This window comes from Buceros rhinoceros, unplaced genomic scaffold, assembly GCF_000710305.1.
Source record: "Buceros rhinoceros silvestris isolate BGI_N320 unplaced genomic scaffold, ASM71030v1 scaffold20507, whole genome shotgun sequence".
NCBI lineage: Eukaryota > Metazoa > Chordata > Aves > Bucerotiformes > Bucerotidae > Buceros > Buceros rhinoceros.
In genome coordinates this window covers 1-16,626 of record NW_010420710.1, presented here as the reverse complement: position 1 = coordinate 16,626, position 16,626 = coordinate 1, and the positions used below count along the sequence as shown (strand labels likewise).

Sequence of the window (16,626 nt, the reverse complement as noted above, 5' to 3'; positions counted from 1 at the left end):
AAGGACTATACGTGCTCTGTATAGGCAGATTTGCCTTTGTGTGGAGTACTCAGGTTTTATACATGTTCCTTTTGCAGCTGCTCAATGCTTGATTTCTCATTTGATTGTTCTGAGGATTTCGATATAAATGCTTTTGAAGACATCATTTCTTTTTATGAAAACAAGAAGTAAGTAGAAATAGGCCTGCACTTGAGGGCCAGGGAGGCACATTCCTGTACAGACCGACCTTCTGAGCATGCTCTGTCTAAAAGGGAAGCCACGAGATACACATACCGTAGTTACTTCGTGCTGCTTCCTAATTATTTCGTCCTGGACAGTCTCTGTCACCTGTGACAACTAAGAACTGCAGATACAATTTGAGCGAAAGGATTGGTCATACTGTAACACGTCTGTTTCCTTGTGACATCTTAAACCAAAATCTTGATACTCAGAAATATTCGGAGGTACCATGGGGAAGCAAGCAGCTGGCTCTAATAACATTGCTGCCTCGGTGAGCAGCTCGGAATGGTGATAGCATCTGACAGGCAGAAGTGATTCTTATGCTTCTGTTATTTTTGGTTTGTGCCTCTCTGGAGAGTAAAGAAGGTAAGTTCTGGGCCAAGACACAACACTTCACAAGCACGGTGCATGCTTAAAGTAATGGAGTCTGCCACGAATTAGGGACCATCCCAGGCTTACTTTGAAAAGCTAAATGTGTGAATAAAACTAAAGCTAAATGTGAAAATGAAAACCAAAATTTCATCAAGTATTCCTGTAATAGCTGGTTTTTAACTTCCTTTTCTGATGTAAGTCTGCTTAAGCAGCCTCATTTTAGAAGTCAAATCTATATATAAAAATATTTACTGCCTCAATATAAAGCAGCTTATATTTATCCAAAAAGGCTCCTTGCCCTTTAAATACATTTTGCTAAATTTCCCGCTGACTTTGAATTGATGGCTCAAGAATTTAAAGGTGGAGTTAGTAACTTCAGTATGAGACCCTGGTAATTAAATTTTAGGGCACTGACAGAGTAGAAAGTGCTGAATTGACGTCACAATCATTTGTGCTTAGGAAAAAGTAGTCTGGGATTGACCTGCCACTGGAGCACACTGGGTGATGGGGTCTCTTGGGGTTTTAACTCCTTTTTCCCTCCCTCTCTCATGGCTGTGTATCTTTGTTTGCCGTCTTTGTTTTGCTGTGAACCATTTTAGAGACATGCATGAACAAATCATCGCAAGTATAAAAGGACTGCCGTGGCAGGGTGATGATCCCTGTAAGCTGCTTCGGTCACTCAGTCGGCTTCAACACCGCTCCCACTTCATGTGAGTTCTGGTGCTTTAGGAATTGCTTTGAAAGGGCAACAACAACCCAGCAGTTATTCTAGGCCATAAAAAAATACACCTGTCCCAAGTTTGTCTTCTACAAAAAACTGGACAAGACAATGAAGAATAAAATAATTCCTTCTAAAAATTAGGCCACAGAGAATGCTTTGCTTCATTGCATTAGCTGAAAGTTAAACCTACTCTTCACGTAAACTTGCTTTAAAAACCCAGGTACATAGTTAAAGCTTGTTGTGGCAAAACGTTCGACAGTGAAACCTCTCACAAGTCGTAACTAGTGGTTTCCTGAAGTTCAGAGCACTAGTGCTGCGTCTAGTCCTGGGTTAAGGCTCTTTACATGTGCCCAGCTATGCTCGTGTAAGAAAATCAATCTGTGGCCCATCGTATAACAAACAAATGTAAACTGGGTGGCCTGGAATTGCAACATGCCTTATATCACGGAGTTAACACGGCTCGAGTCAGGATGTGAGCTATGGCCTGTTTGTGGGAGCTGCTGCTTCTCTTCGCTGTCTGTGTGGGGATGAGAGCTAAACAGAACAACTTGCACAAAAATAGCCTAGGCAACAGTGCAGTTTTTAATAGCTTTAACTTCAAAGAAAATGTTTCACTTTTGAAAGCTTCCAGTACCCACAGAGTTTATTTAAAAATAAATCTTGGTGTGAAGCAGTTTGCATTTCTTGCCTTGATCACTTACAGAAGACATGCATGAACACACCCTGACGCTGTTGTGCTAATTTTCTTCTATCCTTCATCTTGCCTCAAATTGCACCAATTTGCTGAAATAACCAAAAATCGTGTATTTTTTTCTTAAATTGTCTTTAATATGTTAACAGGAAAAGCAGAGGTACCAAGCAAAAGCAGATTATTCCCAAGGTAAAGTTATTCAGTAAATTTAGATTTCTTTTGGTTTACATTTTTTGTTTGACTGACAGAACTCACTTCAGAACACACTGTTTTATAGTGTAGGGAAGTTGTATCATTCATCCTCTGAAACTCCCTTTGTGATGATCTAAAGGATAGGTGAATGTTCACCTCTGTAAGAACTGCTGAACAGGAAAAAGCGTTTCTTGGCATCACTTTAATTAGACCAGAGATGCCATAAATATATAAAGCCATTTCTAATCAAGTCGTGAAGGCAAACAAGGCGATTACATAATTCATCTTGTTCACCTTCGCTCTTGGAATGGGACCATGGGAAAGTTTTACTCATAAGCAGATGCTTTGGTCCAAACTAGAAATAATTATGAAGTGTAACATGTCGCTGAACCTGGAGCTCTAGGCAGCTGGTTTCATTCCTACTCATTCTGATGCAGACAGAAATATTTCCCCCTCAGTTCAGAGACTTGTTTGTTGATTATGAAAACTTTCTTCTAGAACTTGCTGGATTCCAAGTCTCTGAAGCTCATAGTAAGCATGACTCTGCACGATCGAACTACAAAATCCCTCTTGCACTTACACAAAAAGAAGAAACCCCCGAGCATAAGCGCGCAGTTCCAGGTGGGTGACTGCTGGGATCAGGCTGCACCCCTGACCTCCCGGGAACAGACCTCCCGGGGCTGATCTTGCCTGAAAAACAAGTGGGGTTGTTTTCTTGGGATTTGTCTCAAGTAGGGTTTATTACTTGATTAAAGTGAGACTTTAGAGGCCTCTGTTCTGTTACAAAATGTGTTAGTTCTCCGTACCCATCAGCCTGGTCCTTGTATGCAGCTCTAGGGCTACTGTTAGAGCACGTGCAAACCCCACTGTTAGTTATCTTGAGGAAAGGTAAAAACAAGCACAGGGGTCTGCTGTGCAGCATGGGATGGAATAGGATTTTGTATGGCCACTGATCTGAAACAACCTTATCGCTGAGAAAGCAGCGGTGCTGCTGTCCAAGGCAACTCAAAAGGCTGGTATCTGAAGGAGAAAAATGCTTCCTAATCTTTCATTTCAGGCTTCCCTTAATAAGTTACTGGAGACACTGGGTAAAGCTGAGCCGTTCTTCATCCGCTGCATCCGCTCCAATGCTGAGAAGGTAAGAGCTGAGCTGGCTGCTGAGGATCTAAGTCTCCCAGCCCTGTGACACCACTCTTTTGACTTGTTCACTGTCCTTCTGTGGGAAAATGAAAGGTGACTAGGGTGTGCAAACAGAACAAGCTTTCTCTACGGGACAGCGCTAGGACTCCCCAGGCATTTACCAGCTGTTGGCTGCTGCTCTTTTTCAGAAAGAGATGCTTTTTGATGAAAGCTTGGTGCTTCAACAGTTGAGATACACTGGCATGCTAGAAACGGTGCGAATCAGGAGATCGGGCTACAGTGCCAAATACACCTTCCAGGTACGTGAGGGGCTGGAAGTAGATGATGCTTTTCGAAATACCTGCTGCTCTTGGAAAAACACACGTTGCCTCAGCGTCTTTTGTGTCTCTTTTCACATGAAGCTCATGGTCACTTGGGATGAACTGTAAAAATTCATTGTAGTTTAGTCAGAGCCTGCATGGTAATGAGTTGTAGCCTAAATGATTGTGTGAGCCATCTCCCAGTACGCTGTCACAGTGTGAGCCATCGGTGCTGCCTGTTACTGTCCCTGTACGTGGATCAGTTCTCTGTAACATACTCTGTGCTTTATAGTGCACGTGGAGGTGATCTTTACCATTAAACGGAGGCTGAATGAAGCCCGCGTCTCACAGAGCACGGAAAAATAGCTCAGTCTGGAGCGAGAAATGAGTGCTTTGAAACCCCTATAGCTTAGATGTCTCAACTAGATTTCTAAAGTAAAGCTAAAACTCTGAAATTTGTGAATTGCCTTCTAACTTTGATCTCTTGCTGTCTCTGCATTTCACAGGAGTTCATAGACCAGTTTCAGGTGTTACTGCCCAAAAATGCCAGAGCTTCTAAGGAAGACATTTGTGTTTATTTGAATAAACTAAAACTGAATGAAAACTACTATCAAATAGGGAAGACCAAGGTCAGTGAAACCTTCCATGAGCCCATAAGAAATACTGATGTACGCTGCAAAACTCCCTGCAGTCAATTTACCGGCGTTACTCTCTTCTGCACTTTGTATTTAAATTAACTGTTTTAACTCCTACAAACATTGACACAGACGTTAGTAGCTGCCTCCTTTATGACGCCAACCTGTCGTTGCAGTACAGTCCGATTCTGTATGATTTTAGAAGGGTTCTATGATTTGGAGGCTGTAAGTACAGCTGTACGTTTTAGAATCCAAACACTCCTTTTGTTTTACCAAATCTCGCTTTTACTGTTTGGGTGTGCTGAGGTGGTTTGGGTTGGGAATAAACACGACCATTCTCAATCTTCGGCTTGTGGAGATGCCTCCAGTGGGGGCTGAAAGGCTCCTATTAACTGATTATTGATGAACTTTCCTTTAACCGAGCAGGTTTTTATGAAAGAGGCTGAACGGCAGATGCTACAGGATACACTACATAAAGAAGTGATCAGGAAGATCATTCTCCTTCAGAGCTGGCTCAGGATGGTTTTGGAAAGGAGACGCTTTCTCAGAACACGGCAGGCAGCCATTGTTCTACAGGTATCTTTGAGAACTGCATGTCTCCTTTTCCTAATAAACCCTCTCAAATGACACTCCCCACCTTCCAGTATCCCTCCCTTACTGGAGAAATCTCCCTCCTTAGGCTTGCTGGCGTTCCCGTTGTGTTAGAATGGCACTGCAGAGGAATAACGCTGCCGTTTGCATTCAGTCAGCATGGCGAAGATACAGGGAGCGAAAATGCTACCTTCAGCAGAGGAGGAGAATTTGTCTCCTGCAAGCCATGGTCAGAGGGTATCTCCAACGCAAGAGGTAAAGGAAGAGGAGCAATTTGATGTGAAAACACATACTTTAACCACTTCGCTACGTGGCTTCACCTGCCGGCCTTAGTTTGTATGTGTTGTGTTGGCTTAGTTGTGACCATGGGACACTGTGGAAGCCGGTTGAGTGCGTGGTGCGTGAGTGTGGTTCAGCTGATGGCAGTGGTGTGTGCCAGGCTGGTAAGCAGCCCTCCCCTGTCATCCTGGGACTGGGAGTGCAGCTCTGCTTTGGGTCTGTGTTGCTCTTTAGGAGCATTTAAACAATCGGGTACTTTTGTTGACCATTGGGCATTAAATATTTGTGGTTTTTACTAACAGGTTTCAGAAAATGGCTATTGAAAAGCAGAAAGCTGAAGAAGAGCGGAGAGAAAGGCAGGAAGATGAAGACAGAGAGACTTATGTGAGCAAGGATGAGCACAGTGAACCAGCAACAGATCAGGTGCCTGAGAAACTGGAGTCAGAGGTGGATCAAGCTGTTGGAGACAGAGATCAAACTCCAAATGAGCAAGCCGAAAACCTGAGCTCATCTGAAGCAGCCGCGTTACCCCAGAAGAACGTGATGGAGGGCTCTGAGAAAGTACCAAACAGCCGGGAGAAACGCGAGTGCCGCCGGCAGAGGGGGCTGGAACACAACGAGTTACAGAGTAAGCATGTCATGATTTCCCTTGAAGGACCGACTTTACTGTACCATGAGGAACAGACCTCTTCAGAAGAGGCCCTGGAAACTGCTCCAGTGCCAAAGGAATCCACAGCACAAGATGCTGTTCTTCAAGGAAGCAGCGAGAGAGCAGAAAGTCCAAGCGAGGAAAAAGCTCTTTCAGACACGCCACCCCCAAGTGAGATAAAAGGAAGTAGTTCTATTCCTGAGCAGCCACCTGTGCCAGAGGTAGATGATAAGGCAGTGGATGGAATGAAAACACAGGAGAATCAAAATAACCAGACAAAAAGCAGCCAAAGCTCCAAGTGCCCTGAAAGGCCGACAAATCTTGCACTGAACCTTCATAACACGCCATCTGCTACTGGGAGCTTTCAAACTCCAGCTGAAAGCTGGGCAGATAAAAACAAACGCCACGTGCCGAAGACGCTCAAAGATCTGGATAGTCCCACTTCTTCCCAAATCCAGAGATACGTGGATGACCCAGAGAAGCTAAAGTACAAGAGAGAGAAGTGGAAAGGCAAGAGGCAGTCTGATGCCAGTCAGAGTGATATGCTGAGTCAGTCCTTGGATGAGAGAACGCGTGTGGATAAGTCTCCTCAGGATCAGCTAAAGTAAGGGCAGCTTCTTCATTATTTTGACTTGTTCAGAAATAGGGTATCAGTAATATTTAAAAATAGGAGGGGAACTCCCGAGAGCCTGTACATCTGGCCAGGCTGTGGGAGAAAACAGCTATGAACAACTGCTGCGTTTTCTTGGCTCCCAGTCTGCAGCTGCTCCTGCACGGGCAGGGTGTTCTGGGAAGCTGACGGCAGACACGAAGCCTGCTGTGCTGAATTAAAATGGAGAGTCAGGGCTTTAGTTCAAGTAGTGCCTGGAGTTTATTTTCAGGTGTCTCTTTCCATTGAAAACAAGGGTTTAGTGACCTGCAGTCTGCAAACATCATCCCTCTGACACGACAGGGAGTCTGACATCCCCAGCTCTTTAGTTCTCCAGCACATTCTGCGTTTAAACATGAGTTGCAAGAGTTCATTGGGATTCTTTCTTGGACGTAACATTGATACGTTACATGGGTTATTTAAAAGGTGGTAAATATTAAAAGGCCACAGACTTCTGTAAAATATACACTCTGAAACTAACCTTGTAACACTGCAGGAAGAAGGGGAATTCATCTTCCTTAAGTGATCTCTCAACGCTGGCCCAGTCTCTTGCCATGAATCAGGTACTGATGCTGTTGGGCGTATTTATACTGAATTATCCTTGTTTGTAAACATTAAAGATTTGTGAGTAATTTGCTGTAGTGTGTTCTGTGTGCCTGTGTTCTTTCCAGGTTGACTTTTCGGCTTGATATCCATGTAAAAAAAACCTCTTTAGCAAATATTATACAACAATATGAAAACTTAGTTTTAGATAAACAGACCCTTGATCAAAGCATTAGGTATACTTGGATCTGACATTAGTAAGCTCATATCTGTTGGGTAAACTGTTTTGTCTTGATGAAGCAGATTTTTTCCCATCATTTTAGTTTTTAAAACCATTTAAAGAATTGATTTCACTCAATACGTAGTTTTTTGACTTCTCTCTACTGCAGCAATCGCCAGACACGATAGAAGAAGAAAAAGGCCACAAGAAATACCCTGTGCACAAGAGGCCCAGTGACCTCTTGCCTACCCCGGATGCAGTCATCCCCACGCAGCCAGCAAGTCAGCAGATGGATGCCAAGTGAGTATTGCCTGTGTGCCTGCCCTGCCTTCAGGAAATGAAAAGAGATTTTCCACTGGTACTTGAGTGGGGCTTCTTGAGACCGGGGTTGTGGAGAGACGTGTGTTGACATCAGCTACAGGACTGGCGTGTTGCTGCTTCATGTTGATGTCGGCGTGATGTCTGACCCCGTTGAGGAATATGTTCTCTGCTTCTTGCATAATGCTTGTCTTTGAACTGGTTCTTTTTTAACTGGAGAACCACTGAGCAGGCTCGAAGCGAAGCTTCCTGTCCTGTACTGTCATCCAGACTGAGAAATAAGACACCAAGAGAAAAGCCAAAGTGCCCAGCAAGCATGTGGTGCTGTTTCCCTGCCCTGCTCCTCCACTTCTGGTGTTCTGCAACTCGGGGACTTCCTGAGTCAGAAATGGTGTCTTGGATACGGGTTGTGTCGTCTCTGTGTCCGTTGCAGGTCGAGCTGTAATCTAGCAAATACCAGATAGAGTGTCCCGATGTACTTTCAGGCTCTTTCCTTTTTTCTGCTGCCCAGCTGTTTTCTGCAGGTTGGACCTCAGAGGAAATAGCACGATAGAGGTTAATCCTGTTGTGGGTGTTTGCTGTACCGTTAAGAGCCTTTCCTTGCAGCACAGCCAGCTTCCATTACTAATGTGACAAACTTGTGTCTGCTTTTATGTTCAGGTCTGCTTTTAAAAGTCCTTTGCGTAGGCTTTTGGGGAAAAAGCCAGAGAAGAAAATTCCAAAGGAGAGTCCTGATGTGATTGATGAAGGAGAAGGCTTCTCCCTTGTATCTTGTGGCCTCTTTCCAGAAACAGGAGGAACCCAGAAAGTTTTGGAAGGTGAGCTTCTGTGACTGAAGCCCCAGCTTGCCAATATCCGTCTTCTCTGTAATGTTTGGCATGGAACCAAATCCTGCAGAATTCATCCTGCTTTGCTATACAAATTACTTTCTTTCCCAGCTTCTTCTGGACAGCCAAGTCGCCTGCAGGCAGGGGAGCGCCATGTGAAAGAGAGCAGTAAAACAAAGAAGAACCGTACTATAAAGATCAGCAAGATCTCAAACGTGTCTCAGAACTGGCGAGCTTCCATGGTCCGTGAGATTGCAAATGCCAATGAACTGAAACATCTTGATGAGTTCCTCCTAAACAAGGTAAAAGGCACTCAACTGTGACAAAATTCTGGACTATGTCCACTGTTTGTGTAGAATCTTAAAGACTGCTTTTCTAGGGGCAAGTTGATATTATGGTTGAAGGCAAAGGGGAATTGATTGGATAGCTTGACTGAACTAGGTCTGTATTAAGGCCCTTCCTATTCCTTCTTTTGAGTCCCTAATGCATTATATGACATCAGATACTCGTGGCATTCATGTTAATGCCCACAAACAAGCGGGCAGCAAAAGTTGTGTTAAAAGCACAAGGTGTAAGGAAACAGACAGTTCTTTAGAGCCCAGCTACCTGACTGTCCTGCTTAGTGTCGTCAGCACCGTGCATTAAGAAATTGTTTAAATAATTGGAATGGCTGTAGATGACTGAGCCCAGCAACCGAAGCTTAACACTGGCAGGATGTTCCTGTTTTAACGACATTTGATGGAGATGTATTTGCCTTCTAGATCAATGACTTACGCTCCCAGAAGTCTGGCGTGGAATGTTTGTTTTTTGAAGCCACAGAAAAGTTTAGAGGAAACATCAAGACCATGTACTCTGCTCCTGTAAGTAGTAAGTCTCAATAAAGTGAAAAATTGGCAGGTAATAAATGAGTATGCAGTTTAAATGCTTGACCTACAGCTCTTTAATGAGGCAATTAGCAATTCTTAGCGTAGGATTTGAAGTTGCCTTGGAAAAGGACGGTTTACAGCTCTGCTGTGATCTGAAGCAGACCGGTTTGTTTCCCTTCGCATTCACTCAGCCGTAACTTATTTTTAGAAATGGATGGATTTTGCTGTCTTCAGCCTCTTCATGTTGCTGTGTTTAAACACCAAAGAGAGGTGCCAAGAGCTTTTCCAGGATTCTTCCAACATGGCCTTGCCTCAGCCAAGTGCCCTTCTACAGTGTAGTAGGGAAGTGTGCTTGCTCGTTTCTGTCACAGGCTGTTATCTTTCTCTTCAATCATTAATGTGCTTTCTCACCTCTGAACTTAAACACACAAAAGCATTAAACTGTCTTAACAGTATCCAGAAAGACCATCCTCTGAGTAATACTTTTTCCTCTCTAGAATGGGCAAATCCATGTTGGCTATAAAGATCTGGTGGAAAATTACCAGCTTCTAGTTACAAATCTGGCCAAAAAAAGGGAAGAGAAAGAAGTCAAGCTGGTTTTGAATCTCTTCCAATCCCTTCTGGATGAATTCATTAGAGGATACACAAAAAAAGAGGAATCTGAGCAGCCCAAGGTATAAAATTTCCTCATTACTGGTTTATGGGATGATTAAACGCTGTTACTCTCCTGGAATAAGAAACCTGTGTTACCTCAGAAACCTTTTCCATAGCATTTTTCATCATTTGGGAAATACTTTCCATACATGAACTATGCATATAACAAATTCCAAATGCTGATACACCTATTTGGAATTGTTCATAGTATTTTCAGAATCTTAGAGCGTTTGGGAAAACTGAGGAGCTCTCTGAAGGTTTTAGGGGTGGAATTGCTTTGTCATCAGGCAGCGAGCTCAGCTGAGGTTTAGAAGTTGACGGTGTGAGCTCAGACAACCCTCATACCAAGCTGAAGCTGCGGTACAGCGTCTCCAGTGTCTGGAGGTGAAGCAGGGTCCGGGAAAGTGAATAGGAAAAAAGAGGAAATGCCAGAATGTCAAAGACTAATGCCAGTTTTGTGTTCCCCTGCAGCAAACAAAAGCCCAGAAGAAGAAACGAAAACAAGACCGTGCAGTAAGTGCTTTCTTTTTGCAATCATCTAAGTCCTCAGCTGTGCTCACCGAACACAAACACTCTTGAAAGAGCTTGATTTTGGTTTATTTTGCATGCTAAGTCACCTCTATTATGAAGATATGACACAACACAAAACTATTTTCGGTAAATCAAAGATCTTGCTTATGCACTGACAGCATCTTTTAGAATGTCTCTAATGGTGTTCTCAGTCACAGGACTGTTTAAAGGAAACCAACCAAGTATTAGTAACAAACTATAGCTCGTGTATTGTGCTGATGAGCTTCAACCAAGGTGGCAAGTCAATTACAAAATGAGCAAACCCAGCTGCCTTAAGATAGGGTGAAATTTGGGTTCAGGGTCCAAGCCATCAGTAGTAATTGTAAAAAAAAAAAATAGGAAAATCTCAGGGTAGATAGTTTTATTAAAAATAATAATAATAAGGCAGGGGGGAATCCATTAGTTTCTTCTCGTCTCTCACCAGATTGAAGAACACAATGGCCACGTGTTCACGAACTACCAAGTGAGCATCCGGCAGTCGTGCGAGCACTGCTCGTCCTACATCTGGCCCATGGAGAAGGCCTGTCTCTGCAGCGGTGAGTGAAACGCCTCCTGCTTGCCACGCGCTTCCCAGGACGCGCAGATAGCGTGGAACTGTGGCTGGGACAGATGGGGCTCAGTGAACAGCACTCGCAGTGAGTGCCATACAGTGAGGGAGTAAGACAAGATTCTGAGTGGTTTCCTGTGATTTGGGATGTTTGTAACAATTGCTTCTCTCTCTAGTTTGCAAGTTGACTTGTCACAGGAAATGTCTGTCCAAAATCCAGAGCAGCTGTACGTCCTGCGGAACAAAGGTAAGAACTGGGGATCTGGGATGCGGGTGTGATGCTCCGAGTCACACGTGCAGAGTGCTGCCTTTTGCACAACGGGCTGAATAAAAACTGCTTCAAGTTTGCTTCTCTGCCTGCACATAGTCAGAGGCAGGGCCTGCAGTTGTGGAAACAGCAGAATCTCCGAAAAGCTGATACCGAGCTGTTTTGGGAACTTTTCCTGTAGCGTCTGTGGTCTGTTGGATAAACTGTTAAAGAAAACCTTTGATGGGTACCGTGAAGTTTCTTTATTGCTGCACTCCACTCCTGTCTCTGGAAGCATAAGCTAATTGCTGCATGAAACAGTGGAGTTTCCCAGCTTGAGGACAGGTGTTCACCGTGCTTGACCTGTATCAATTCCAGAACGAGCCGGATGCAGAACCACGGCATTTTGGAGTGTGCGTGAGCTCCCTGACCAGTGAGAGAAACTCAGTGCCAGTCGTCATGGAGAAGTTGCTGGAGTACGTGGAGATGCACGGCCTCTACACAGAAGGCATTTACAGGAAATCAGGGTCGGCAAATCGTATGAAGGAGCTGAAACAGTTGCTGCAAGCAGGTCAGGCAGTGTTGTCCACCTTTTTGACTTCCTTGCGCACCAGTTTGCCCTGTAGTTCTCTCCTATCTGAAAGCATCTGGCGCTTTTCAGTGGTTTAAACCCAGCTCTTTGGTGGCCATGCAGGCTGTCTGGAAGAAGCTGCTTAGAACACACAGGAGGCTATCGGCAGAGTTCTTTTTCTTCTGAACTGCTGCTTTGATTCTGTGAACAAATTTGGGTGTTTCTAACCTTATTTCTTTGGGGTCCTGTCATGCACATCAAAGGAACGAAGTGCTCAAAATTAAACATGTCTTTCCAGATCCAAACTCGGTGAAACTGGAGAATTACCCAATTCACACTATTACGGGGATCCTTAAGCAGTGGCTGCGGGAATTGCCGGATCCACTAATGACTTCGGCGCAGTACAATGACTTTCTCCGGGCTGTAGGTAAGTTTTAGAAATGTTTGAAGCAAAGGTTTTTCTTCAACTTACTATGTCCTTGGAAAAAGAACCTCTAAGATGCTCGTGTTGGTCAAGCAGCTTTCTTCCAGTGCACACAGTGCAGTGACTGTAGATGTTTTACACAGAACACTTTTCAGGGAGTTTTTCCTCTAGCTTACTTGACCTTGCTTTACGATTCCTTTTTTCCCTGTAGCGTAATGTCACTATACAACTGCCCTTTCTAAAAACCTCAAGCATGAGAACAGGTTTCCCTTCATACAGCTGTTTTCTTCTCCATTATGTTCTGGACCAGATATAGCTAGCCAGGTATCTCAGATCTTTAGATTCATTTCGCTTTGGTGAGAGTAAGGCTCCCAAAATACTTGGACATATGTTGGAGATCTCACTGTGTCACTTGATGATTGCTAAGAGCAGCAGCAGGAAAATTGCAGTGCCATGAGGGATACTTCAACATCCAGTTATAACAACTAGTAAATGGAATGACAATGTGACTTCTAAGAATTTAATCTGTCGCAGGCAGAGATGATGTCAGTAAGAGCTCGGTGGTTTTCCACCAGCGTTGCACAGCAGTTACCAATTTGTGCTTTCTCCCCTTGTGCAGAACTACCAGAAAAACAGGAGCAGCTCTGTGCCATTTACAGTGTCCTTGAACAGCTTCCACAAGCAAATCATAATACCTTGGAGCGACTCATCTTTCATCTGGTCAAGTAATGAGTTTAATTTCTTCATTCAGAGACAAACTCCATGTGACTTTGAGTCCCTCTTGGAAGCTTTCTAAAATCTTCATTCCCTTGAGTGTCACTATAGTCTTTGGAGTGCTCTACGTGTTTAGTACCCTCAGCGCTCCTGACCTGTTCCTTGGGAACTCTGGCAGAGATGGATCAGATTGGTGTGTTCTGGAAAGGTTCACTTAGTCTTTTCTTGTTCTGAACATTGAATTTCAGAGTGGCTTTGATAGAAGATGTCAACCGTATGTCACCCAATGCCTTGGCCATTGTTTTCGCTCCGTGCCTCTTGCGTTGTCCTGATACCTCTGACCCCTTAACCAGCATGAAGGATGTTTCAAAAACAACCATGTAAGTTTTCGTAGTCTGCTGCAAAGAACCGGTTGAAATACGATGGAAGGCCAGTACTACACCCTGTGTTTGTTACAACCTTGTTCAGACCAAGCTGAGGGTTGAGAGTTGCTCAATTCTGGCTCTGCTAGTGCTGCCAATTTATACGCCCTTCTCTCAGTCCTTCCAGCAGGTTACAAAGCTTAAAGGATGACTTTCAAATATCAAGTTTCTATTTTACATCAAGATAGTCTTCTTGGGGGATTGTACACTAATATACATTTTGCTGAGATACAAGCCCCATAGTAAACAGCAGGACATAGAATTAAACTGTCTCCTGCAAACTTGGAAACCCCTGATAGTTTCATCCACGTTGTTCTCTGAATTGAAGAAGGTTCTGTCTGCGATCCTTTTTGTTCTCCTTGCCCTCCAGCAGCTCTGGCTCTCTGAAAGCCCCTCACCATCCTGTCCCCAGGCCAGCAGAGACACCTCATTCCACCATGGCTGTCCCCAGAGCATTTCTAGTATGAGGCTGCTCAATAAACTCTCTCCCTTTTGTCCAGGTGTGTGGAGATGCTCATAAAGGAACAGATAAGGAGGTACAAGATAAAAATGAATGAAATAAGTCAGCTGGAAGCAGCTGAGAGCATCGCTTTTCGACGACTGTCGTTGCTTCGGCAGAATACAGTAAGTGTTGAAACGATCCACAGAGCCTCACCATCCAGCAGAAAGCATCCCACCGGTTTCTTGGGAGGGGTACGCTACTTACTTATCCTTCCAGCCCATCCAGTAAGTCAAAGATAATTGCAAGATCAGAAGAAAAGGGTTCTAGACTTCCCAAAGCTGTAGGTAGGAGCTAAACATATAGCTGTGCTGAAGGCTGATAGAAGGGCACAGGGGTGGGGACCTGCTCCTGCAGTGGTCAAAATCCATTCCCATGTAATCTGTGGAACTAAAATTGCGGAGTCTCTTACGCAGCAAAGGAGTTCCTTCGCTCCAGAGAGGGATGGTGAGTGGACAAAAACGTCCTGTGTTCTATTAGGGCAAACGCTTTTTCCTTTGTTCTTGTTGTACTGATTAAACCAAACCAAACTGATCAGAAGTCGCATATAGTGAATGTGGTCTTCGTCTCTCTCTAGCTCTGGCCTGTAAAACTTGGGTTTTCTTCCCCTTACGAGGGGGCGCTGGTAGGTACGCTGCCCGTGTGACGAGTGCATGGCTGCTGCTGCATGACCGAAATACCTAACTCCCCGTGTGGTCACTTGGTTTTAAATACTCGTTGGCACAATCGAGACTGCATGTATTGGTGCAACTCCCTCCCCAGCCTGCATGCAGGGCTGCTGACCTGTTCGGCCGTGACCTGGTATTTTATAGACATTCCGAACGTAGCATGTATTGGATGTGGTAATATTACTTCAAAGTGACTACTAAAACTAAGCTGAGGCTGGCAAATCAAATCACTGTGCTTCAAAAAAGGCAACGAAAGCCCTGAAATCAGGTGAATAGAAAGGCTTCTATTATTTTTTGAAACATTTATGTGGGTAACTAACACCTCTTCATCAATTCCGTCAGCTTTTCATTTGGCTACGCATTTGTCTTCACCTTGCAACTAGTAGACAGTCCAGACTGGTGTGGCTCCTCACGACTGAGGAGTGTTACACGTGCGCTTGTCTTGTAGAGTAAAAGCTCACAGGTCAAAGGAAATGACGGTGGCAACTCGGAACTGGACTTGCTGCATGAAGATGAGGAAGTTTCTGAAGCCGATAACCGGGAGAAGGAGATTCTCATTGATCGCATCCAGTCGATAAAAGAAGAGAAGTAAGTCTCCCGTTCTCTCTGCAGGCTGGAGTTGACTCAGGCAGTAAAGCAGGACATACCTTTGTCCAAAACCATCTCGTTAATGCTGCTCTATCAGCCTTTGTGAAGGTGAAAAGGAAAACACAAAGGACTAGCTGAGTACCCTGAGAATTAATATTTAATGACTACCTGGAGGAAGGTCTTCCTCTGGATACGAGCTGCCTAAGGCGCTCGGATCAGAGAGGTGGTCGTTCCAGAGCGCTTCCATCTCTGTTCTGATGTAGGGAAGATATAACTTACCGGTTACCTGAGCTTGATCAGCGAGGCTCTGATGAGGAGAACGCAGACTCCGAGACCTCTGCCAGCACAGAGAGCCTGCTTGAAGACCGGACAGGGCGGATGGATACCGAAGGTCAGTATTAAGGTAGTGTGTATTTTTTTTTTATTCTCCACCTTTCAGTGCCTACAGCCAGGTGACCAGATGTTATCTGGACACGGCTGCTTGTATTAAGTTACATGTTTCTGTGCATGCTTTCAGTATCTAAGTATCTTGTTTCTTTAAAGTGTTTCTTGGATCCCACTGCTGTGCTCAGAGCTCCAGTCTGCCTGCCAAAGACATTTGCAGAGTGCCTTCTCTTTTGCAAACCTCTTCAAATTCTCCCTCTGCATCCCCGGCTTTGAGACACAGATACTCCTTAACACTGACCAGGATTAAAGTGCCCCGTCGCACCCCAGTGATGCCAACGGCAAACATAAAACTTCCTCCTGGGATTTCCAAATGTACGGAATCCCAGGGCAGGACTTCAGCCAGCGAAGAGTCGCAGGTAACGGTGAGGCGCAGGGAGCAGCCAGCAAGGCGAACAGATAAAATCCACTCTGTGTACATTGCACAAGGGTCTGCAGTGGCCCACGCTCAGGAACTCTTGGATGAATACGAACCAACAGTGAAAGTGAAACGCAGGTTTTCGGACCCTTACTCTCACATTCCCTGTAGAGAGAAGTGAAGTTCTTCAGCTCTCTGGACTTTATTGAAGTTGACTGCAGCCTTGGCTTGGACCCTCTGAAGGCTGTGAACTTGTTCACGTTCCTTTAAGCGACTGCTGGGAAGGCAGCTGGAACCGTACAGGGTTAAACAAGGTTGTTTAAAACAAATATTCTTCACTTTAAATTAAAACCCCGTAACGAAAGTAGAACATAAAACTGATGTTGAGTGAAGTCCGTGGGTTGAGTGTGCAGGATCTGAGGCGTCCCCGGTCCTGCTGCCGTGCCTTTCCCACTGCCTTATGGTGGGCTCTTACAGGACCAACAGCGAGTGTGGGTCAGTGTGTGTTGTCTTAATTTTTTATGTTTTTATGACACCTTTCTGTGTGGTTTACAGAACTGTTAATGTTGTAATAGCCTTAACTGAGACCAAAACATATAAAAACGTTTATTAATATGTTGCACTTTCTAAAAATACATGTGTTCATTTACCCACGTCTGTCTTGGCTAATGAGGAATGTCTCCCCGAGGAAGCCTTCGCGGGCGCTGCC

The 16,626-nt window shown here is 44.5% G+C and overlaps 1 protein-coding gene across 1 annotated transcript in view; it reads left to right on the top strand.

Moving 5' to 3' along the window:
- MYO9B (myosin IXB) overlaps positions 1–16,098 on the top strand; it is a 32,468-nt gene extending 16,370 nt beyond the window's left edge. The window contains 26 exon segments of the mRNA XM_010139407.1: positions 1,191–1,301; positions 2,153–2,192; positions 2,694–2,816; positions 3,253–3,333; positions 3,524–3,634; positions 4,141–4,263; positions 4,696–4,845; positions 4,949–5,115; positions 5,442–6,392; positions 6,934–7,000; positions 7,370–7,500; positions 8,179–8,336; positions 8,457–8,647; positions 9,107–9,205; positions 9,709–9,885; positions 10,337–10,378; positions 10,860–10,971; positions 11,159–11,229; positions 11,608–11,800; positions 12,099–12,227; positions 12,844–12,949; positions 13,187–13,318; positions 13,861–13,984; positions 14,976–15,115; positions 15,379–15,518; positions 15,659–16,098. Of these exon segments, the coding sequence (XP_010137709.1) occupies positions 1,191–1,301; positions 2,153–2,192; positions 2,694–2,816; positions 3,253–3,333; positions 3,524–3,634; positions 4,141–4,263; positions 4,696–4,845; positions 4,949–5,115; positions 5,442–6,392; positions 6,934–7,000; positions 7,370–7,500; positions 8,179–8,336; positions 8,457–8,647; positions 9,107–9,205; positions 9,709–9,885; positions 10,337–10,378; positions 10,860–10,971; positions 11,159–11,229; positions 11,608–11,800; positions 12,099–12,227; positions 12,844–12,949; positions 13,187–13,318; positions 13,861–13,984; positions 14,976–15,115; positions 15,379–15,518; positions 15,659–16,098 (4,309 nt within the window).
- The last annotated feature ends 528 nt before the right edge of the window (positions 16,099–16,626 follow it).